Source organism: Equus asinus, chromosome 7, assembly GCF_041296235.1.
Source record: "Equus asinus isolate D_3611 breed Donkey chromosome 7, EquAss-T2T_v2, whole genome shotgun sequence".
Lineage (NCBI taxonomy): Eukaryota > Metazoa > Chordata > Mammalia > Perissodactyla > Equidae > Equus > Equus asinus.
In genome coordinates, this window is record NC_091796.1 from 97,374,526 (window position 1) to 97,399,875 (window position 25,350).

Below are 25,350 nucleotides of genomic sequence, written 5' to 3' on the forward strand. Positions count from 1 at the left end.
GGAGAGAGCCTGCAGAATGCAGAGTTCCAGGGCCCACCCCCAGGGTCTAGGTGGGCCCCAGGAATCTGCATTTCGAACAGGCACCCTCAGTCATTCTGACACGATAGATACAGACCACATCCTGAGAAACGATCTAAGACTTCCAGGGAGCTGTTTCACGGCTTTAAGCTCATTAACATTTTCAACTGCTTCATTGCTAAATTGATGTTAATCAGGTATCAGCTTATCCAAAACATTTAAGTCCCCTATTATCTTTTCACCTGGGACTTTGTCCTCCCACCGGTATTTGATCATGAAAAATTTAAAACATACTGAAAAGTTGAAATAAATATATTGTGAACATCATGCACATACCACCTGGATTCTACAACTAGCATTTTACTGTGCTTGCTTTATCACAGGTGCATCCATCTATCCAGCTCTCCATCCACTTTATTTTTTGGACGTATACACATCATACTTGGGTCTTTTCTCATCTATGGTTTTATCACGTGCAGGTCAATCTCAATTCACAGACTCATTTCTGCACGGCACTGTGCTTTTAATTGCTTAGAAATGATTCCTGGAATCTTGCGGTGAATCCCTTAGAAACGTCGGTCACTACATCCCGGAAAATCCAGTTTTTCATATAAAGTTGGGCACATTTATTTCCTGAAACACAAACACGGGCCCATCAAAGTCACCTGTGCGTCAAGACAGTGCTGCCCCTGAGAGGGGTCCACTTGGCACTAGAGGGACTTGCCGGCCCAGGCCTGGGCCCCTGCGTCTGGGGCTGGAGGTGGGGGGGCACCTCAATCCTTGAAGGCCCCAAACACTCCCTGGGTCTCGTCCCAAAGCAACCTGTGTCTAGGTCTCTGAGCGGCATGCCAGGTTAACTCCAACCCACACCTGCATGCTCAGGGAGGCAGCTGGCCAGGGGAGGCCCGTGCAGGTTCCTGAGAGGCGGGGGCTCTGGCACAACACAGCAGCAGCAGCCAGCTCTGCAAATGCTGCCCAGTGAGAACCCCAGATATAATCCCGCCAGTAAGTGTTTATCCAACACCTCCTGCTGGTGGACACTGCTCTAGATGCTGAGAATGTGTCCACGGCCAAAGTAAACACAACCCCTGTCCCAGGGGGCCTGTGCCTGTGAGTGCAGGGAAGCTGCAGGAGAAAGTGAGGCTTGAACGGCAGACTCGGGGCTGCACTTGAAGCCGGGTGACTCTCGACGGTCAACCTGCCCGAGCTCAGCTCCTCCTCTGCATGACAGGGAACCTCTACCTGGCAGGGCTGCGGGGCCAAACGAAAGGGCCTGCACACAGAAGGTGCTCTCCTGATGCTCAGCCCCTCCCAGCCCTGGGGCAGGCAGTGGGAGTAAGCTCAGTCAGGCTGACGGAGCAGGGCCTGCCCAGGCAGATAAGAGGGGTGCTGGTTCCAGGTGGGCCCTGGCTCGCTGGTAGACCGCTGCAGCCCACAGCATCCTGACACCCTTCTGATCTGTTCCCCACAAGGCAACCCGAACAAGCTTTCTGAAATACAAACCACACCACTCCCCTCATTAAAACACTCTCAGAGTTGGGGCCTATGACCCCCTCCAGACAGCTGGCAAGGCTGTTGAAAGTACTCCAACCTAAGGATGAGTGCACAAGCATTCCTGTCCTCTGCTGTCATCTGAGCCCTGATGTTACGGGCATCTGAGAAGAGCGTGCCTCATCCTCTCTATAGTGGCCTGGACTCTGTGGCCCAGGCCCAATTCATCAGCCTGCCTTGGCCACGAAGTGTCTGCAAACCCACGTGTGTCACTGCCTGCCCCTGAGGAAATGTTTCACGCAAACACATGCCATTCCTCCTGTGATTCATAAAACTCAAGCAAAATGTAAGGTAACTTTTCACTATGAAAATTATTAACCAATATGAAAAACATTGCTATTACTACACAGAGGCATGGAATTTGAGAATATGGAAGAGGAGTCCCCCTGGGGAAACCCCTCTAAAAGTCAGGAAGCTCCCTGAATGCAGGGAGCACGTCTCGTGTCTAGAGCCCCTGCTCTGGGTACAGGGCCTGGCACCAGGCAGGTGTCCGCATGACCGAGCGAGTTTGCTTGGACAAGGCCAGGAATGAACACGGAGACTAGAGACTAGATCCTGAAACCCACCCCCCTCCATGGGACAGAGTACCGGGGTGAGATGTGGGAGGCGCGCTCGACCTGTGGTCCTGTCTGGGGGCTGCATAAGGTCCCCGATATGCAGGAGGGGCTGCTGAGGCTGCAGGTGGGGGAAACTTGTGCAGACTGTCGCTGATTCTCCCGACTGTGGCATTTCCAGGAAGCGATGAAAAGCCCCAGTATGGGTCCATGCCCCAGAACCTGTGTGCACTGGGGATTTACACCTTTCTCCAACAGCAGGGCCAGTGGACCATTTCCAGGACAAAGCCCAGAGCTGGTCTCCCACCCCACTCCTTGCTAAGGCTGCTTTCTCGCAGCACCAAGGGCACCTTCTCCACAGGGAGTAGGGCAAGTGACCTGTCACTGACATTCCTAGGGGAACAGACACTCCTTGAGTAGTTGGAGGAACAAACAGGTCCTGGACCACAGCCTTCCCCAACCCATCTCCACCTGGCCCAGGCACCCAGGGCCCACCTGCAGCAGGAGAGCACGTGGAGGTCTTCGGCCCAACAGCTCGGCAGGAGGCCAGAGCAGGAGGGGGCAACACTATGCTCCCCAGCCCTGTGTGGAGTCCCCTTGAAAGCCTCCTGGACGGTAAGACGACGTGGGGATGACTTCTCACCATCGAACACGCCCACTCGGTTTCACCCAGCTCACTGAAACCACCCCCAAACCTCCTGGAATTGGCAACAGGGGCAAAATTCCCAAATCCTCAGAAAAGAGGGTCCCGGAACCCGTTGCTGACATGAGGCAGTCGAGGTAAGTGGTCAAAATATCATGACCCCCCCGGGGTTTTGGTTTCTGTCCCCGCTTAGCCCTGATGCCCTTCCGTGCACCTACCCAGAACCTCGGTGTCAGAGCAGGCTACACGACGGAGGGCTTACTATGGGACTTGTCCAAATATTAGGTATTTCACCCCTTTCATCTTAAAAACCTCACCAAGTAGTACAATTATCTCTGTTTTACAGATGAGGAAGCTGAGTCCTGGCGAGATTTAGTCACAGAAATGGCAGGAAGTCAGAAAAAAGAGATCCATGAATAGAAGGTCATGAGGGTGGCATGAAGTGGAAGAAGGAAAATCCTAGAAGGAATCAGTGTCCTTCATTTCATCCCCTAACCACATTGCTTCTCCTCACCCACATGGACACCTCGGGATGGACGAGGAGCAGAGGGAGGCAGACGTGCAGACAGGCCGAGGTGCTGGGAAGCCATCAGCTGTGGGAACCTTGGGGCACCTCTCCCCAGAAACCTCCGAGGGCAGAGCAGTCCCTGCGTCCTTCCGGGGAGTCCGCAGTCGCCCTGCCCTGCCTGCCCCCGGGCTCACCTCCATGCGGGCCTTGTAAAAGTCAACATCGTGCAGCTTCTCCTTGCAGCGCACCAGCTCCATCTCCAGCCTCTCCACGCGGTTCGCCTTCTCCCTCAGGGAATCCAGCTCGTCGCGATAGGCACGGGCAGACCGGGCGTCAGCCGCCAGCTGGATGTTCTGGGGGGTAGGCAAAGGCAGGGGACTGGCTTAGGGCATCCCTCTTGGGGAGGAAGAGAGAGCCAAGTTCCCACATTGTGGTGCTTCCTGGATGTCCAAGGAGAAGCCAGTTTCCAGTGGCCAAGTGGCTCCATGTGCAGGCCACTCTGTGGGGTCACCACATGCTGTCACTAAGACACCTGGTCATCCCCACCACAGTTCTCAGGATGACTGGCTCTCAGGCAGCGTTGCTTTGAGCGGGAAGGAAACAGAGCTCTTTCCTGGAAGCTCCCCATGTTGCATTCCTGAACCTCCGGACCAGTTACCGGGGCATCCCAGCCGCCACCACCCCCTCCACACACACGCACAGGCCTTCGCGCTCACCTCCTGCTTGACTTTCTGCAGCTCCAGAACCAGCTGATCCACCTCATGCCTGGTGTCCACAAGCTGCTCTGTCTTCTCCTCCCTGGGGGTGATTCGGGGGACGCGTGGTGAGAGGGCTTCCTTGACGAGCACCTGGGAACAGCCCACCTTGCGAGACCACAGCCACGGCGGGCAAAGAAAAGGGAACCTGGATTCTGGGCTGAGGAGGGAATCTGGATGTGGGGTTTGCAAAAATGTTCCCGACTCAAACTTTTTCCTGTTCTAAGTTTTCAATGACTGCCTCAAATTACTTCCTCCAGACACCGGGTTTCCTTGTGAGGGTGCGGGACAGACAAGGAGACCCCAGGAGCAGCTGCATGACTCCACAGCCAGGCAGGCAGCAAGGCCCACTGGTGGGGAGGTGAGGCGGGCAGCTCCCGAGATGACAGGCAAAGTGACATTCTCCAGCTGCAGGAAAACGGGGGAACAGGCTCACCAGATGGGGTGAGCTGCATCCTCCCTCTGCCCAAGAAAACATACCAGTACGTGGTCACTTGAGGCCCAAACTGGGCTTGAGTGTGGATGGCAGAAGCCCTAAAGACCTGGTAGATCCCCTCCTCATGCAGGCTCAGGAGGGAGGTGACTAGCCCACGTTCAAACAGTGACGGAGCCCAGAGCAGAGCCCAGCTGACTCTGGGGCCAAGTCAGAGCTCTCCTGCTAGCGAACCACACGACAGACACGTCTGAGACACACCACACAAAAGCAAAAAAAGCCAGCCCGGGGTCATCGGAGGACTCACAGCTCCTGCCTGACGCGGCGCAGCCTGGCCTTGGTGTCCGCCAGCTCCACGGCCAGGTGCTGCTTGTCTTCGCTGGAGAGGCTGCTGGTCGGGCTGGGGGTGGACTCGGAGCTGGACGACTTGACGGGGCTGGGCGGGTGCTGGGCCTGGAGGTAGTCCCGCTCCTGAGTGAGGTCCACGATCAGCTACAGCAGGGCAGGAGAGAGGGCAACGAGCCGGGGCTCAGCAGCGGGCTCCCGTGCCCAGCACAGTGCCGACACTCAAACTCGGTGGAAAACGACCGAAAGACAAGAAGAAAGTAAAAGAGAAGACGTCAGCGAGACAGAAGTCAGGAGGGAGGCAGGAGAAAGGTGGTGCAAAAAGAGATGAACTACTCAGTGGGAGAAAGGAGCACATGAATGGAGGAGGGCCCCATGCCGGGCATTTCGAAGCGCTTCTTTCCTCCCGCAGGTGTCTCTGAGCGACGCACCTCCGTGCACTCGTCTCGCTCGTCGATGAGTCTCCGCAGGTGAAACACCATGTTCCTGGAGAGGGCCTCCAGCTCCTCCGGGGCCACGTCCGGGAGCTCCAGCCACTGCAGGTCAAACACGTTCTCCTGGTTGTGGGTCACCTGCGGGCGGGCACACACAGCAGGGCGCTGCAGAGGCCGGGCAGGGAGGGCTGGGGGCCCCGAGAGCACCCCCTCCGCATGCCTGTTGGCGGGGTCCCAGCTGACTCACTCCACTGACAGGATGAGCCCCTCTGACATTTTCTGTGACAGGCAGGGGGCACCTTAAGCAAGCGCAGGCAAACGCTCTTCAGCCAGCCTCCACTAATACAGACCATGGGCTCAAAGAGGACATTGATGTTTTTTTAAAAACCAGAAAGCACTCCTTACAACAGAGCATTTCCCTTAAGGGTCTGCAGATACGTTTACTGGAGCACCATCAATTTACAACACAAAGAAGGCAGCCCGGGTGGTGGGGGGGTGGGAGGGTGAGGAGAGGGACCTTATGTTATTTCTTAAAATAAAATCTAATGCGAATATGGCAAAATGTTAAAAATCTTAAGTCAGAATGTTGAGTACGTAATAATCTTGTTATTTGGGGAGGAAATATGTTATAATCTACAACAATTCTCATTTTAGCCTGTATCTCACTCCCACGGGCCACCTGAGCACCTGGTTTTCCCCTTTCTGTCCCCTGTGGGCGGAGGCCCGTTGCTTTGGCCACACTGGGCAGCCTCTTGACGGACTCTGCCAACCTCACCTTCTCAACTCAACCCCCTCTGATCTGCCATAGGGGGCAGAAGATCCAATTTTGAGTCCTCACCCTCTCAGTTTGGGAAGATAAATACTAGCAATACGCAGGCTTCAACAGGGAAAAACAGGGCTATCCACTCAGTAGGCACGCCAACAAAGTTCGCAAATTTTTCAGTAAATGGAGGCAGAGAATAGCTAAAAAACAAAACAAAAAACCAAACAACCAAAGACAGGGCCCTTCCATTTCTTAGAGGACACTCACTTTTGACACAGGGATCATTCAACATCTGCAAGCCAATCAACATGATCCACCACATCAACAAAACGATGAATAAAAACCACACCATCATCTCAATAGATGCAGAGAAAGCATTTGACAAAATCAAGCGTCCATTTATGATAAAAACTCTCAATAAATGGGTAGAGAAGGAAAGCACCTCAAGATAATAAAGGCTATATATAATAAACCCACAGCCAACATCATACTCAATGGGCAAAAACTGAGCATCATCTGTCCGAGAACAGGAGCAAGACAAGGATGCCCACTCTCACCACTCTTATTCAACATAGGACTGGAGGTTTTGGCCAGAGCAGTTAGGCAAGAGAAAAGAATAAAAGGAATCCAAATAGGCCAATGAAGAAGTGAAACTCTCACTGTTTGCAAACAACATGATTTTATATATAGAAAATCTTAAAGAATCCATCAGAAAACTATTAGAAATAATCAACAACCACAGCAAAGTTACAGGGTACAAAATCAACTTACATAAATCAGTTGCACTTCTATAATAACGAACTAACAGAAAGAGAACTCAAGAATACAATCCCATTTACAATCACAACAAAAAGAATAAAATAGCTAGGAAGAAATTTAACCAAGGAGGTGAAAGACCTATACAATGAAAACTGTAAGACGTTATTGAAAGAAGTCGATGCTAACATAAAGAAATGGAAAGATATTCCATACACGTGCACTGGAAGAATTTTTAAATACAGTTAAAACATCCATACTACCTAAAGCAATCTACAGATTCAATGCAATCCCAATCAGAATCCCAATGACATTCTTCGTGGAAAAAGAACAAAGAATTCAAAATTCACATGGGGCAACAAAAGAGTCCGAATAGCTAACGCAATCCTGAAAAAAAAGAACAAAGCTGCAGGCATCACAATCCCTGACTTACATACTCCAAGAAAACTACAAACAGCATGGTACTGGTACAAAAAGAGACACACAGATCAATGGAGCAGAATTCCAAACCCAGAAATAAAACCATACATCTATGGACAGCTAATCTTCGACAAAGGAGCGAAGAACATACAATGGAGAAGGAAAGTCTCTTCAATAAATCGTGTAAGAAAAACTGGACAACCACATGCAAAAGAATGAAAGTAGACCATTATCTTTGGCCATACACAAAAATTAACTCAAAATGGATCAAAGACTTGAAGGTAAGACCTGAGACCATAAAACTCCTAGAAGAAAATATAGGCAGTACACTCTTTCACATTGGTCTTAGAAGGATCTTTTCGAATACCATGTCTTCTCGGACAAGAGAAACAAAAGAAAAAATAAACACGTGGGACTTCATCAGACTAAAGAGCTTCTGCAAGGCAAAGGAAACCAGGATCAAAATGAAACAACAACCCACCAACTGGGGGAAAATATTTACAAAACGTCTATCTGACAAGGGGTTAATCTCCAAAATATATAAAGAATCACACAACTGAAGAGCAAAAAAACCACCTGATCAAAAAATGGGCCAAGGTTGGGCTGGTCCGCTGGCATAGTGGTTAAGTTTGCATGCTCTGCTTCAGCGGCCCAGGGTTCACTGGTTCGGATCCAGGGCACGGACCTACGCACAACTCATCAAGCCATGCTGTGGCAGGCGTCTCACATATAAAGTAGAGGAAGATGGGCACAGATATTAGCTCAGGGCCAATCTTCCTTAGCAAAAAGAGGAGACTGGCAGCAGATGTTAGCTCAGGGCTAATCCTCAAAAAAAAAAAAAAATTTAAAAAGGAAAGAGGATACGAACAGACATTTTTCCAAAGATATACAGATAGCCAATAAGCACATGAAACGATGTTCAACATCACTAATCATCAGGGAAATGCAAATCAAAACTACACTAAGATATCACCTTATACCCGGTAGAATGGCTATAATCACCAAGACAAAAAATAACAAATGTTGGAGAGGGTGTGAAGAAAAGGGAACCCTCATACACTGCTGGTGGGAATGCAAACTGATGCAGCCACTATGGAAAACAGTATGGAGATTTCTCAAAAAATGAAAAACAGAAATGTCATATGACCCAGCTATCCCACTACTGGGTATTTATCTAAAGAACTTGAAATCAACAACTCAAAGAGATTTATGCACCTCTATGTTCATTGCAGCATTATTCACAACAGCCAAGACGTGGAAGCAACCGAAATACCCCTCAACTGATGAATGGATAAAGAAGATGCGGTATATATACACAATGGAATACTACTCAGCCATAAAAAAGACAATACTGTCCCATTTATAACTACACGGATGGACCTTGAGGGTATGATGTTAAGCAAAATAAGTGAGAGAAAGACAAACATGGTATGATTTCTCTCATCTGTGGAAGATAAACGAACATGGACAAAGAGAACAGTTTAGTGGGTACCACAGGGGAAGGGGGCTGGGGGGTGGGCATAAGGGGTGAAGGGGCACATTTATATATTGACTGATAAAGAATAATGTTGAGCTGAAATTTCACAATGTTATATAAATTATTATGACTGCAATAAAAAAAAAAAGACACCCACTTTCTTAACTCTCCCCGTCTTACAAAGGAAAAGTTGGGATTCAGCTGATCTGGGATAATCAGGAGACATCTGATCCCATGGTACAGAGCACCGAAAGGCACAGAGCTAGGGCCTGCTCCACATCAATGCTTGGGAAAGGCCTTGCATGTCTCAGGGGGTTCAGGGGTGCAACACCACCCACACAACAGTCACCCAGGGAGCTTCTAATTAAAGGCTCGTGCCCTCCTCCCCTGATTCTGACTCAGTGTGTCTCTCTTGTGGGGCCCGGGCCCCTGAAGGTTTAAGAAACAGCCAACTAATTCTGAAGCCCAGTTCCCACTGCCAGCCACTGAATTTGATCATCACGTAGGACTCTTGGCTGCATCCCTTCTTGGTTGTTTTTTTTAAATCCTGCTGGGTGAGTAGCAAAGAACTGGCTAGTCTCAAGGACCTAATCCCCAGATAGATACAATTTCAAGACACACAGACACGCAGGCAAAATGAAAAGGCAGAATGGCTCTTAGGCTAACAGGTGGCCGGTCACCGACAACGAACGGTGGAGAATATTTACTACAATATTGACTTTCTCCTGATGCCAACATTGCTGGACCCTCTACCCACAACAAGCCACATCTACCTCCTGCTTCAAATCGTGAGTCAGAACCCACCACCCCACGGTGCGCTGGCGGCTGTGGAGGCCCATCAGCCTAGCCGCAGCCCGTCCCTGCACGGGTGTGAGAGGCTCTGTGTTCAGCTGCCCCTGCCAGTTCCACACCTGCTCTTACGTGCTCCTGCTCACGTCCCTGTCATGCATTTATCCCATCTGGCCAATCAGACTGAAGGCTGAACCAGATCTCCTAATTAAAACACACACGCTTCCTTTTGGAGGGAGGGTGAGGGCGGAAGTCAGCGGAGTAAATTTTCAGGTGGGTGCTTGCCCAGACAGGCTCAGTTTCCAGGGCAATCACCTTCTCAGTTCATACCACCGCTGCCAAGGTCAACGCCAGGGGCGCTGCCCTCAGTGCAAAGCCCTTCTGACCCCTCCCCCGGGGCTGAATCTCTGCAGACAGCCCCCTGGGACTTGCCAGTTTTTTCAAGTGGTGTCAGCTTGTCTCTCTGCCATGTCACTGAGAGAAGCAGAGACTCTCTCTCCATAAAGATCAACCATTCGAAGCAGGCTGACATTTGCCAGAATACATTTTCAGGGCCTGTAAATCAAATTCTGAGCCTAAATCACTTGACAGTTTTTAAAAATAGTCTCAGTCCATATTAGGCAAGAAGAAGCGGCAAGAGAAGACTTGATTGAGGTGTTTTTTTTTTAAATTTTTATTTTTACTCTCATTTTATTTTAGCTTGCTGGTGGCTACACCTTTCCAAATAGAATCAATTTTTCTGTGGAGTCTGAAACCCAAAATTAGCAAAATCATTAAGGGGTGATGTATTCTTTAAACTTTTTGCCGGTGGAGAGAGCCTGCCAGGGGAGTGCCGCCCACAGCCAAGCCCACAGAGCCACACACCTACCTCCTGAATATGGGCCACGATGCCGGCTTGGGTCTCAATGTCCAGCTGTTTGATTCTTTCAATAAATTCCTCTTTCCTCTCACACTGCGGAGGGTCACACGTGTTAACAGAAGCATTCTGCGAGTGAGGGCCACCTGGGGCCGCCACGGACACGCGGTTTCAAAATGAACCGCCCACCCGATCCGGGGCTTTCTCCTTTATAACCAAGAACACTCTTGTCCTACCAGCCCTTCTACTGAGGTTTCTCTGGAGGTTGCTCAGACCGCCTACATCTGAATCACTGGATGATTTGTTTTTAAAAAGCCCAGCGACTGAAAACACAGGGGGTGGGACACACAAATGTGTACTTTGAACAAGACCTCCAGGTTATTCTTGGACATGTAAAGATGGACAACACCTGGCTTAAGACAGGGGCGGCAAACTTCACCTGTCAAGGGCCACATGGTAAATTTTAGACTCGGCGGCCATTCGGTCTCTGTTACAACCACTCAGTCCATTGCTGCAGTGTGAAAGCAGCCACAGATAATACGTAAAGGCTGAGTGTGGCTGTGGTCATGCGAAACTTTACTTACAGAGATAGGTGGCGGGTCAAATTTGGCCCACAGGCTGTAGTCTGTTGATCCTTGTTTCAGATGTTCCTATACTGGGGACAATTTGCTGATGGCACGTTGGCCTGAGGGAGCCCCACCTGACCTCTTGCCCAGGTGCCCTGGTGCTAGAAAGCTAAGATGCCACCCTAGATGGTGGTCATTTCTCTCTTGGGAACGCAGTGACCTTCTGTCATGTGGGGCTGAAGGCAGCTTCACTTAAGGGGCGTTTTATCCCCGGAAATGCAAACACACGATGGCCAAGCCCCTGTCCAGCCCCCGGCCCACCCCTACCTGGACAGCGCAGCCCAGCACCAGCAGCAGCACCTTCTTGATCTCCTCCATACTCTTCCCTAAATCAAAAGAGCAACGCATTTAATTACACACAACTGTTCATAAAATTTCAGCAACACATGTCTGCTGTGAGGGAAAAAAAATGATCAGATAAGCTAAAAAAAACATCTCTCTACCCAGTGGTATCCACTTAGGTATACACACGCCCTCTGTTTTCTACATATGGGCTTGTTTACTTTTTAAACCAAGTGAGAATTCTGTACATAACTATTTGTGGCCTTTCCATTCAACAATATCATAAATATCTTTGCACGATAATCAATGAACATCAGCATCTCTTTTTAGCGCGTGGTACACAAGCACAGTACAACAGGAGGGATAATTCCCATAGGAAATACTGAGTCAACTCTAACACAAGGCTGTATACAACTGTACCTTTTCCTAACACAAAATTTCAAACAGAGAAGGGAGAAGAGTGTCACGAACCCCCATACGCATCAGCCAGCTTCATGTTATCAACCTTCCGCACATCTTACTTCATCTCCCTCCTCCCTCTTCCTCAGTTTCTCTGTTTGGCTGGAGTGTTCTAAAGCAAATCCCAGACAATGCATTCACATCATTTTCGATGGTCCCATGCTTTGTACAAAGGCCACAAACTTATACAACCAATTCCCTTCCAGAGGTTCAATTTTTCCCTGTTGTAATCTAAATGATGCTACAAAGAACATCTTGGAGGCTAATTCTTTATGCACACTCTTATTTCCCTCTTTAGGAAAAACTCATCTTTTAAGCTTTTCCTATGGCCAAATTACCATTTTACTCTCACAACCATTATACAGACAAGCCCCATTGCCCCACACCCAGACCAACACCGTCCTACCACTCTTTCTCAGCTTTGCCAGTTGGATAGCCCAAAGAACTATGTTTCATCATTTTACATTGTGTCCCTTTGATTACACTCGAGGCCGAATGTGTCTTCATCAGTTTATGAGTCTTGACCACATAAATAAACAAGAGTCAGGATACCAGGGCTCCAGACCTGGCTTGGTCACCAGGAGCCCCATGACTAGGACAAGCCATACATGCTGTCTCCCAGCCTCAGTTTCCACATCCAGGAAATGGAGGCAGCTGGTCTGAGTGACATGCAGGACAGCTTTGAGGTGAAAAATCCTGTGGCTTTGTGCGCTTCTCATTATATGCTGCTCTATTTGGTGGAGAAGGGACATGCCAGAAATAGCATCGTTTTCTCGAAAGACTCGCCAATACCCACTTGCACTGTGTTAAAATGGCCCAGAGTATCACCAATGACCCCTGGGATGGAAAAAACCCAAAGTCGTGCCCCAGACGCTAGTGCTGTGGTTCACTTCGGGTCCTTGGGTGTAAGGCATGAATGGAGTAACATGTGACCTCGGCCTAACACCTCTCAACTGAGAAATAGCTAAAAACGGCTCTTCCTGAGATGATGACGGCACGGCCAAGTCTCAGAACCGGGGCTGGGCATTCGCTCGACTGAAACCGCATCCCCCTTCCCGCCTCCCAGCCTGAGGGTGGGCGGGAAGGGACGGGGTGCTGGAACGCAGGGTCCCTGCAGAACATTCAGATCCCACGCTCTGAGGAATAAGGTTCAGTCTTGCGCATCAATCTACTGTGGTCAAACCCTTCCCTTCACTATTAAGTGTGGAGCATCATCAGTGTTTGAAATGCAAAAATGCTCAGACTCATCTGAGCTTTTTTTCTCTTCAGGCCTTTTATTTGGCCCGAGAGGCTCTAATCCATAGACAGAAATACATCCCCACAACACTCACTTCTCGATGAACGCTGAGCTGACCATCAGCCACATTTTCAGATTTGACAAAAAGAAAAGGCAACGCCCGCCTGAGTACTAACAGCCTCCAATCGGTCTCGCCAAAATCTCCGCCAGCCATGGCGCTCGCACCCGCCCACGTGACGGTCCTCCCCTCAGTCAGTCCCCAGACGACTGGCAAGCGCGCTGAGCCCCCGGAGGATGGAATCGCTGCAGACCCCTCGGAGCGGCTGCCGCTCCTCCTCCTACCACGCAGTTCACCTGCAGAGGCCACGCACCTGGGGCTGCAACCAGCGGAGCCGACCCAGGAGGAAGGCGCTGGAAGGGCCTCAGATGAGCCCAAACATCAGGCAGAGTTCACACGGTGAATTTTGTGCACTCCGTGCACAGCAAAGCCCAAAGGATCCAATTATATCATACTTTAGATCAATTTAAGCAACTCTGATGATCCATTTCCCCAGCTCACAGCAGATAAAAGAGCAAATTAAAAGTGGGAATGAGTGCTAGACAGGCCTGCTGCTAGTGGAGAGAGCTTAAGCCAGTTAAACCCTGTGAGCGCTCGCGCCTACACACATAGACACACACAAACACACACACACACACGCGCGTGCGCTCCAAACTACATTCTGAGGCTCTTCAGTGAAAGAACAAAGGGTTCTGCTCCCCCAGCACCCTGCAGTTACACACAATGACAACCGTGATTCATTCATTCATTCATTCATAAACTCACATCCGACATCAAGGAAAAACTAAACGTGACCCAGAGGACTGCTCGAAAAGCATGGAATCCCTGTTTGCTAAGTTTTGCAACAGAGCAGGGAAAAAAGGTTTTAAAGGTAGGGAATTACTTTGAGAAACATTTTCATGGAGAAAGTTATTCAAAATAAACCTTTTGGGGATGAACGAGGTACTAGGAAATTCACCTCCGCCCTCCTTCACATGAAGCAGCGATGTGCGTGCTGGTGCTCACCAGGCTAAGCGAACAAAAACATCTGCAGCTAACAAACGCATCCTGTGATTTTCACACCTACACAGATTCCTAGGAAACTTAAAAAAAAAAAAGAGAGAGAGAGAAGCAGAATTTTCCTCCTGTCTCACGGGAAGCTGATGCCCAATTTCTCAGGATTTCAGTAGAAGAACTTCCGTTATTTTCCTAAGTCTTCCAGACTGCGGGTTTTGAGTAGTTTCAAAACATATCAGAAGATTCTCCGCTGGGTGCCTGCCAGCAAGATCAGCTCAGGGACACAGTCAAGCAAGGAAGAAACAAACCCACAGAAACTCCCTCCCAAGCACCTTCTATGTGCTAGGTGCCTGCTGGGAACGTAACCGTAATCAACACAGGCCCCTGAGCTCAGACGAAGAAAACCAGCAACTGTAAAAGGCTGAAGACGCTACGGGAACGCAGAGGAAGGACGTCTAGTCTGCAGTGAGGCTTCCCCAAGGAAATGATCTCTGAGCTGAGGTCAAGGGTGAGGAGAGATGTGCGGGGTAGGTCAGCCAAAGCTTTTCAGGCACAGGGAACAGCACTGCAAGGCTAGAGGTAAGAGAACGTGGTGTTTGTCAAATTATAAATGCTTTGTGGTTAAGCTTACTAGAGCGGGTTTTCAGAGAGTAGGGGAGGGGAACGAGGCCCTGTGGATTTCTGCACCGAATGAGTCACAAGCAACCAATGGGTCGGGGAGAGTCAAAAACATCAGACACCCTCCTCATCCACCCACAACCCCGGGGGAATCCCACAACGGCCTGAGCTAATGGTTGAGGCTAAGAAAAACCTTACTTACTTCAGTACCTGCTTCCTGGAGTCTTGACACAGAGAAACCCACGTCAGCCTTTCTTAGCAGAAATGGAATGCACTTACGCTGATCTAAGCTAAACATAAAGCTACGGACGTTTGCAGCCATCAGCTTCCAAAACAGAAGGGGAACTATCTGATATCACACGTGTTGTAAGGGTAGACACGGGATAGGGATGCAGACGGACGATTAAAGTAAACCAGCCTCTAAAATGTGCAGCTTGGATTAGATCAGGGTTGGAAAATTCTCTGCCTTTCTAGTCTCGTGTCAGTGGCAGACACGGCTAGTCAATCACGACACTTTCTTATTGAGCCTGGAATGAGGCCTCAGAATCCTTCTGAACACAGTCCTCGATGGCCACTGCCAATCAATGGATGTTGGCCCATGAAACAAAACCTAGATTCCATGTCTGGTACATGATCTCTAGGGTCCTTTTTCGCTCTCCTCTTTGATTCTCTAAGATGTAGCCATCTGAATGTTCACAGTTCCTGGTCTCCGGATAAGGAAAATAAATCTTGACGTCCATAAATGATCACATAGGGATGAAGGAGGGGATCCAGGCAAAGGCAGGCAAACAGCCCTCCCCAAGAGGGAGCTCTTCCTGCCCCAGACTGTACACCCTCTGCCTTGCTGAGGTTGGAAGGCACAGTGATTTACCGTCAGAGCAAAGCAGTGACTGACTCCACTGTCCTGCGGTCTCAGCTCTGTACAACCACAGAGGCCCCGGGTCCCCAAGTCGCCACCCAGGCTGACGGGTTAAACCTCACAACCTGGAAGGACTGACCCAATTCAGCAATTAATTCGCCCAGCCCGCGTGCCCTTCATTCCTCAGATCATCACCACCCTCTAACATGACATGCTACCGCTGGACTGACTCCCCACGGCAATCCCCAAAGGACGGGACTGCCTCCGGGGCACAGACAAGGAGAGGCTCAGACGGGCCGAGTCCCAGAACCAAGACCTGATCCGAGGCCCGTCACCGAACGCCTCTGCTCCCGCATAACTCAGTACCACCCCGTCCCCCGGAAACCATCATCACTTATTCCATTTCCTCCCAGGGCAGGCCTCGATCCTGTGGAGCTTCTCATCCCAGCGCCACAGTGCAGTTGTTTCACCAGTGTCTGCCTACTGAACGAGTGACGGCAACTGTCAGCATCAGGTCCCCGGGCAGAACAAAGAGAAGCCCTTTCTTGTTGGGATGGAGATTTTATAGGTATATGTATATATAAACCATTTTTTCTTAATAATTCTACATTCTACTCACCTCTGACTTATGTGCTAGAGTCAACTGCTAACTGTGCTTTCCCTGGCTTCTTATTTAAAAACCAGTCATTTCATAAAGGTGACTATGGGGCTGTCTCATTGATCTGAAAAGAGAACTGCACTGAATACGACCCCGCTTCTCCTCAATGGGTGATGACACCCCAAGGCTCACCCACAGGGGTACAGCTCTGTGTGCTCTCCTCGGGGCTCTGCTTACACCCAGCACAGCTGGTTATTATTATTTTAACAGTCAGGATCACCTTGGGTTCCAGGGGCACTGCCAAGGAGCACTGTGGACAGTGAATTCCTCGGGGTGGGCACACAGGGACCCTCCATCATCCCTGTCCCAGTCCATGGGATAAGAGGCTGGCACCTCTACACGCCACCTCAGCCTGGAGAGCAGCTCCTGTAAAACCCTCACCTCGATTTCTTACACCAAAAATGTTACAGATGTGGCCCCCACCAGGCATTAACATAACCAGGCACTCTCCCATTTGTTTAATTAGTCATTCAACAAACGTTTATGAAATGCGGACTTGGGCAGGCACCTAGTCACATATTCGTGTGAAACGGTGCAGGGGGTTTTCCGAGTTCTCTCTTCACTTGACCAGTGGCCCCCTATCCTAGCATCTCTCCATCACCCGCACCAAATCTGGCCCCACTCCAGGGAATCCCAGCACTGCTGTGCGTGGGCAACAGGAAGCCTGTGTCCAGACGACAGAAGGCAGCTCTCCCACGTTAAGTAGAAGAATTTGAAACAGCCACCTCAAGCCCCTCAGACAGTGTTACCACCAAAAATGACTCATCAGCCTGCCCAGGCCGCCGACGCTGAGAGCTCATCCATTCCCCGCCACCAAATAAGCGAAGAGCAGAAAAGATGAACCAACCACAAGAATTCAGCTTGCCACCCAGCGCTGGCACCGACTCTAGGCAGGTGGTGGCACAGGCAGGCTGTGATCTGAGAAAGGGTCCCTCCCAACCACCAGGCGGAAAACTCAAGGCCCCAGATCCCACCAGTGAACACAAAGACCTTTGACAAACAACATCTCGTCCCTCCTCCTCGGGCCGCCGCGGCCACAGAGAACAGTCCCGCCAGAAGCCATGGCGTGGTCACCGCAGCCAGGGGAGCGTGCTCTGTGTACAGACCATCGCTAGGAAGTTTACGAAACAGAGCCTGGTATCCAGGCAGATCCCCGGGCTGTTCAGGAGGCTGGCAGCTGGCCGTGCCGGAAGGCTCGCCTGTGCTCAGTGTGAACCAAGCTTTTCACGGGCCCAGAAAGGCAAAGTGCTAGCTTTCAGCTCAGGGCCCGGCAACCCCCTGCATTCCAGATGGACTGGAAAACTCATTTCTGAGTCCAGCAAGCAGCACAGAAGGAAAGGAGCAGCCCAGAGGCCACGTCATTTGAAATAGCATTTGAGAGCTATTTTTTAATTGAGGTAACGGTAGTTTATAACATTACACACATTTCAGGGGCACATCGTCATATTTCGATTTCTGTGCAGATTACATCGTGTTCACCACCCAAAGACTAATTACCATCCATCATGTGACCCGTCAGCCCTTTCATCCTCCTCCCTTCTCCCTCCCGCTCTGGTCAGCACCAAGCTAACCTCTGTATCTGAGTGTGTGTTTGTTGTGGTTCTGAACCTGCTCCCTCGAGGATGAAACAGGAAATATCAATAGGATCAAATGCCTGCAAGATTAGGTTTTCTTTACTTTTTCCCTCCTCATTCAAAGGACCTAGGGTTTTTGCAAATGCAAAAATAAAAATATATATCAACAAGATTAGAGCATTAAGGAGAAATGAAAAAAATAAGGCCGGGAACAAGAACACAAAAATGGCTCATCAACACCTCCTGGCAGCCCCTCGACCCACCACGTCTGCCACGGGACGAGCGGCAGGGCAGGGAAGATAGCGCTTTCATTTTTTGACAGAACAGCCTCGGTGGCATGAGGATTAAGACTGTTCCTGAGAAAGCAGGTTCTGTGCTCTCCTCCCCGGCTGCCACGGGGGCGGCAGCGAGCATCAGGCACGCTGGCCTCAGAGGTTCCCAGTGGGTCATCCAAAAGCAGAGCCGTGTGGCGTGGACTGTGAGGGACGGTTCCCATGGGACCTGGAAAGCACTTCAAAGAAGCAAGTAAACACCGAGAGGGTTAAATATTAAATTGCAAGGAGCGTTAGGAGTTTCCCTCCGGCCTTTGAAACCTAAACTTGAGCTGTGACAGAAGACTTCCGCCCTGCACCCTGACCTGCCGCTCCTCCTGGGACGCCCTGCACACCTCCACTCCTCTGAGCGTGACCCGCCTGGGACACCTTCCCTCTGCTTCTCTGAGAGTTCCTCAAGGCCTTGCCCGCACACGGCTGCCTCCTCCAGGAAGTCTTCCTGACCTGCCCCAGCTGAATTTGTCACCCACTGTGCACTCTGTGGAGCATGCGTACACCGCTTTTCACACTGGACAGACGCAGTTAACGGATGCTGTCTGTCTTCCCTGCCTGCCTCAACGCAGATTAGGGGCTTCTTGTGCCTATTCGTCTCTGGGGCCGCTGGACCCAGGATGGTGGGCATCTGGCAACAAAAACTGGAAGAGAGGCGTGGGCTGAGCTCCTCGGTGAGCCTCTGGCCAAGGGGCAGCCAGCTCGGAGGAGGAAGGGTGCGAGGGCATTCCAGCCTTTTGTTTGGGAGGGTGAGGAATTGGCTCTCTGGTTTCCTCAGCCAGAGCAGCAGACAGAACAGTGGCACTCAGCTGAGACATCGGAAGGACACCTGCAGCACCTGTGGGCACAGAACGCGCTGACTCCTCACGCTGGAAGGAAGAACGCGCTGACTTCTCTGTCGCTGCAAGTCTCTTCTGTAACCACCACACGAGGAAGAAAACCAAGGACTGAGGGCCGGCCCACTGAGGAGCAGCTAAGAAAATCCCCAAGGCTCTTCTCAAAGGCTCCAGCTGGGGACCGGCCCGGTGGCGCAGTGGTTAAGTGCACACATTCTGCTTCAGTGGCCCGAGGTTCTCCGGTTCAGATCCCGGGTGCGGACATGGCACCTCTTGGCAAGCCATGCTGCGGTAAGTGTCCCACATAGAAAGTACAGGAAGATGGGCACGGATGTTAGCTCAGGGACAGCCTTCCTCAGCAAAAAAAAGGGGAGGATTGGCAGTAGTTAACTCAGGGCTAAACTTCCTCCAAAAAAAGAAAAAAAAAGCTCCAGCTGTCTTCACAGACAGGACCCTGTAGCGTGTGAATATGAGGTCAGCCCCTCCATGGACCTGGGAATCTTGCCTGACATTTAGAATGCAAGGAACAGCAGGCAGAACAATGACAGTGGCCTGTCCTCCTGCTGGGGACCAGAGACTGACTGCCTACATATACAACCATCTGCACAATTTATGATGAGAAACACTTCTCTTACCTATGGGACCACATGCTGTGTGCCTCTGAATGAATTCCCTCCCTCTCTGGGCTGGGTTTCTGCACCTATGTGGCTTCTTCCCTTCTGTTCTCAACAGCTGAGGTGGCACCAGCGATTTCCAAGTCTGAAAACCACTACTGCATTGGCTACAAACATTGGAAGAAAAACCCTCGCTCTCTTCCAGCGTAACTGTTCTATGATTCATCGCAGAAATTAATTTGCTAACACCCTGGCTTCCTGTCAGACAGATCTAGTCTTCTCTGTGTGTGTGGCACAGTGACAGGCCTGGCTGCTGAGAAAGCAGAGCTCGACGGACCGGGGAGCTGGTCTAGTTCTGGGCAACACCCTCCCTCATTCTACAGGTGAAACAGACATTGCGATCTCGTGGTTTCATATGACTTCCTATAGAACATACTCTCCAAAAAGCCACATAAAGATGTTTAACGGATGTGCCGCTGGCAAGATGGTGGGTGAGCATGGTTTTCTCCGGCCTAGGGGAGCCACACACACGGTGCCGGGCAGAGATCGACTCTTACTTGACCTTGACCACTGACACCTGACCTCTGTATCTGTGAGAGCACGTGGTTAACACTGCAAGGAGCACTAGCTTGAAGGAGCAGGGAAGCGGGGAGAGGACAGAGAAGGAGACAGAGGTGGGTCTCCAGCACTTTTGTTACTTCACTGAGCGCCCACTATGCGTCAGGAACCACTCTAGACACTTGGAAGACATGGGCAACAATAAAAAAAGGAAAGCCAAGATTCCTACCCTCACGAGAGGTTACATCCTAGGAGGAGAATAAGAAGCAATGCAACAGACATGAAAACATAAGTAAATTACATAGCGTACTGGAGGGTGATCAACGCCACGAAGAAAGGGAAGGCCGAGCAGGATGAGGACTGGAGTCCTGAGGGACAGGCTGCAGCCGGAAACAGCGAGGTCGGGGGGCTGCACTGAGAAAGCAAGCAGCATTTGAACCAAGACCTGAAGGAGCTGTTCCTGTGAGTATCTGAGGGACAAGAGTTCCAAGCAGAGGGAACAGCCAGTGCACAGGCCCTAGTGCGGGGAGGGTGGGGACAGAGAAGTGACATAATCTGACTAACTTTAGAAGAGCATTGCTCCAGGGTGCTGCGATGAGAACAGTCTGCAGGGGCAAAGGCAGAGCGGGCAGCAGGTCAGAAGCTACGGGGGTTCGTCAGCAGTAAAAGACGGCAGCGGCTGGACACACGGGGGCAGGAGGAGGAAAGAGCTCAGACGTCCTGAGGTAGAGCCTGAAGGATCAGGCGTGGGGTAAGAGAGAAGGATGAGATTTGGCCAGCAAGAAACAAAACAAAGGTCACCCTACAATACTCAGTGCTTGGAGCCTGCACACGGCCCAGCAACCAGGGAGCAGGCTTCCGGGCCAGTGCCACCATGTGAAAGTGAGGGAGGGGCTCAGAACAGGGTCCTGCAGGACCCCAGGCCTGGCTCCAGTAAGAGGGATCTGTAGTAATGAGGCAATGGACAGACACTTCCCCAGGATGGGGGGTCCAGTTCAGAGAGCTGAACCATGAAAATCCAGAGAGACGATCCGAGGCCTAAAACAGAAGATAAGAGAATGAGGATTTTTGACCCAAAGGGGTAGATTTTAAAACCAGGAGGAAAGGTTTAAAAACCAATTTAAAGTCTGTGAAGGGCTTATCTCCCATTCATTGATCTGTCACTGAATCTCACCCAGGGCAGAAAAAGAGAGAACATCCTTTTGTCCGACGGGTGCAGGAGGTCAGCAAAACATACAGAAAAACTTCATAACAGTACGAGTCGTGACAGGTCCCTATTTTAGATCAGAAAAAGGGGAACAAATGGTTGGCATCTCAGGATCTTTTAGTGTCATGTGTGTTGTGTGGGGGGGCGGGTGCATTAGATGTTCTGCTGGGATCTGTCCAGCCCCTGGCACCTGACTCCACTGTGCTTGCTGCATTTGCCAAGACCAAAAAATAACCCAAAACTGTGAAACGTTATAAATAACAGGACAGTGTCAACATCAGCCAAAAAGAGCAGAGGCGTGCTCCTGAGCCGTGTATGGCAGAATTAGTTTTAAAAAAAAAAAAAAAAAAAAAAAAAAGGCAGCCTCCTGGCATTTCCAGGCAACCACACAAAAAAGAAACCAACTCTGTTCTTTATTTAAAAAGAAACCCAAGTGCTTCACACATCTATTTTTAAAATTTAAAACAGAAAACACTATTCCATAAATACGTCTCTCCACCTCTGACATTCATGTTTGCATCTTCTTGCTGGCGGATATCGCCTGCCAACATCCTCTGCTCCCGGAGCCCCCTAGGACCGCTGTCAAAACCCACCCATGCGTGCACCCAGCTCACATCCCTCCAGCCTTGACATCGCAGTGAGGCAGCCCCTCCCCTCTCTGCACAGCCTGCCGAAGACACTGCCAGTCAGGCCCTGCCTGGGCTCTCTGAGCTTGCTGCGATGGTGGGATTCTCGTCCTTAACCTTCCTGGTGCTCACTGTCTCATCTCTCCAACTTCTTCAGAGCTGGGGCTAGAACCTCTCTGATTGACGTGTATCGAGTCTGTATGATGCCGGGTACCAGGGGGCACTCTAGTCACATGTCACAGTTTAAAATCAGCTTCTTCACTCTGTTCTAAAACTGGATTATGGTGAAAGGTGCACAACTCTGGACATTTATGGGAAAAAAAAAATCACTGAATTGTATGCTTAGAACGGATGAATTTTACGGTATGCAAATACCCCAATAAAGCTGTTAAAAACAAATCAGCTTCCACATCTCTGCAGATGTTTCTGTTCAGTGTCAGACCCGAGGTGGGGACCTGTGTTCTTTGCAGAAGGACAGTCTCTCAGCCCCATGTGGTTCAGAGAGGCTGGAAGAGAGACTGCTGAGGGGAGTGCTGGAGCCAGGGTTCCAGCATGTGGAGGTGTCTGGTGGAGAAGGGGCCCCGGAGGGCAGGTTTCCAGATGGCAGCAGGAAGGTAGGACACCGACAGGGACGGGGAACAGACGGGGCACCAACAACAGGAAGGTGAGCAAGCTATGCAGTACGATGGGGTGACAGGATGGCTGAGCGGGGGAAGAGGATGTGTTTAATATTCAATTGAAACATACGCCACCACCATTTGTGCAGGTCAAAATGGTTGAACACTGGCAACCACCTATGGTTCACCTAACACAAGTCGGCGTGTGACAGGATGGGGAGCCCGGTTCGGGTCGGAAGGAGCAGGCTTCCAGTCAGCCCCTCTGCTTGTAGGCTGAGTGTCTGAGGGCTTGTCACTTAAACCCTGTGAGCCTGTTTGCTCATCTACAAAGGGATGGCCCAGCCGCACCCCAGAAGCACATTTTCATTTCCATTTTTTAATACATGCACAATGCCCAGCACACGGTGGGCTCACCAAGGGCTGTAGGAGGGAGCATCTTTCCTTGCTGCTCCTCTGCCTTCCTCTCATCACCATACACAACTGTCTCCAGAGCAGGTGGAATACAATAACTAAGCTCGAACCACCAGCCTCTCCAGACATCGCTCTCCTCGCTCCCTTTAACAACAGCCCCCCAAATAAATGAGAGGCAGCACAGCTCTGAACAGCAAAGCAGACCCTGCTTTCCTGATGTTACTACAGAAATCACCAGTCCCAACTGTCCCTGGGCTCAGGGAGGTGCCTGGGATGGGCTGCATCTGGTCCCATCCGCATCCTCTACCTGATGGAACCATGAAATGAAGCCAGGAAACAAATGGCCCAGAGGCAGAGCCGGGGGTAAGGTGAACCAAAGGCTCCCTCTCATGACTCTGCAGAGTGGGGCAGCGCGGCCATGGCCAGGAGCCGCCAGGAGGGCCTGGCTGGACTCCGCAAAGCCACCGTGCAAGACTGCGCATGCTCACGGGCCAGCTGTGCTGAAGACGCACGGGAAGTCAGGGAAATATCTTCCTCAAGGAGCAAAAAGGTGGACACATCAGCCAGTTGGAGCCTAGGAGGACCCCTACCACAAGCAAAGTGATTTAATGCTCAGCTGCACCTGGCCTGTACCCCCAGAAGCTGCTGCTCTCAGACCACGGCACTAAATGAGAATTGCTCCCCTACGAGAACAGTCAGGCGCTGCACAATGATGTTTCAGTCAACGATGGACCACACATACAACAGTGGGCCCGTAAGATTAGTACCATATAGCCCAGGTGTGTAGTAGGTCATACCATCGAGGTTTGTGCAAGAGCACTCCATGATGTTTGCACAACAACGAACTCGCCTGACAATGCATTTCTGAGAAGGTACCCCGGTCGTTAAGCGATGTGTGACTGCCATGGCCTTGGTGGTCACTTGCTGTACTCTCCCTTTGGTCTCAAGGCAACTTTGGCTCTTGTCATATGGACAGGAACCAGGATGCTCCGACTCCGGTGAGAGCAGGGCAAGGAGATGCCAACAGCAGGAAGCTTCAGTCCCTTCTGCAAAAGCCTCTAATGTGTGGGATCCTTACCGCATTCCTTGACCCCTCACCTATTCCAAGGGGCCCCAGACCCACGCTAACAAAGTCTCCACCGGAACAAGGGGAGTGCATGCCAGTGAGGGCCTGTGAGCTTACATCCATGAGCCATAGATGCAGGTTAACGCACACAATGGTGGAAGGGAGGATCTCCAGTGCCCAGTGAGTTAACTGACAGGTGTGAATTAAGCTCCGACCTTCTGGAAGATGTCCAGAAGCAATGTCATTCAGTCTTTCAAAGTCACACCTGGTCCGAGACCAGGACTTAGAATTCCTGCCTACTCGGGCCCCAGAGCCCAGGGGGAGACGTGAAAACAGATACATGACAGGACATGCTGGTGAGACCTACCATGGTGAGAATAAAGCATCACAGGGTCCCAGCAGAACACAGACATTGGTTCCCTCAAAAGATTCTTACTTTCTTTCCAATAGGTACCACACCCCATGATGGCATCATCACTTTCGTGTTTACTGAAAAGGAGAGACCCCATGGTAGTGTCATCAAGTCCACATTTACTGAGGGGGAGAGACTCCCGAGAGTTTGCCATACAGCTGAGGCCCCTAAGCCCAACAAAGCAGTGGCCTCGCTTGCCTCTGCACACGCATCCGAGAGGTCAGGAGCATTCATTCTTAAGGAAGAAATGTGTTCTTGGCTTAACGCCTCTGGGTAATAAACCTACCCTTTAAAATCTCACCAGAACGATCATGTGTTTCCACTGTGCTGGCTCCAAGCTAGCTGGCAGCCAGAGCTGTGTATCCAACAGCTGCCCAGAGCCGATGGCACTGCCCAGGCACCACGGGGGGCCAGGGGGCCGGCTTTCACTCACCAGACAGCGGGTCTCTGCCAATCATCAAAACATTGGGCAAATTCATTACGATCAGCTGCTGGAGAACTTCCTACAGAAACAAAGGGGGAAAGATCCCGTTAAGAACAGGAAACAAAAATAAAGAACGATTAAGAAAATTACAGTTTATCAAGCCACTGGATGAGCATGCAGCCAATAAACGGTAACTATGAAGATACTATATAACAGGAAGGAACATTTACGATATAAATAAATGTGAAAAGTCAAAGTGAATTGTGCTTCTGCCTTCATCGCTAACAAATAAAAATGATGTCTGCCTGTATTCAGAGACCTCGGGGAAAAAAAAGAAGATACGCGACATGCTAGGAGAGCGGATTAGGTGTAAGCTTCTTTTTAAAAGACGTCTTTAATTATTTTTTTACTGTATGGTTTGCTTGTGCAATTAAAAAAATACAGAATCAAGATTAAAGAGATACTCCTGAGTCGTCCTAATCTGATGATTCAGAATCCCAGTCGGAAAGGAGGGGATCTCTCTCATTTACAGCAGCAACTTCCCTGGGAGAGGATAAATGACAGCAATCGGTGCCTGTGAGAGAGGT

At 50.5% G+C, this 25,350-nt stretch overlaps 1 protein-coding gene across 2 annotated transcripts in view; it reads right to left on the reverse strand.

The window, feature by feature from the left end:
- Window positions 1-25,350, reverse strand: part of CCDC88C (coiled-coil domain containing 88C) — a 131,576-nt gene that overhangs the window by 55,246 nt on the left and 50,980 nt on the right. Inside the window, exons 4-10 of one of the 2 annotated variants that reach the window (XM_014832075.3) lie at window positions 24,773-24,842; window positions 11,196-11,254; window positions 10,315-10,398; window positions 5,239-5,379; window positions 4,770-4,954; window positions 3,991-4,072; window positions 3,469-3,627 (exon numbers count right to left, since the gene is read on the reverse strand). In XM_014832075.3, coding sequence (XP_014687561.3) covers window positions 3,469-3,627; window positions 3,991-4,072; window positions 4,770-4,954; window positions 5,239-5,379; window positions 10,315-10,398; window positions 11,196-11,254; window positions 24,773-24,842 — 780 coding nt within the window. Of the gene's footprint in view, window positions 1-3,468; window positions 3,628-3,990; window positions 4,073-4,769; window positions 4,955-5,238; window positions 5,380-10,314; window positions 10,399-11,195; window positions 11,255-17,085; window positions 17,174-24,772; window positions 24,843-25,350 lie in introns of those variants that run through there. The other variant, XM_070514192.1, reaches the window with a different exon arrangement.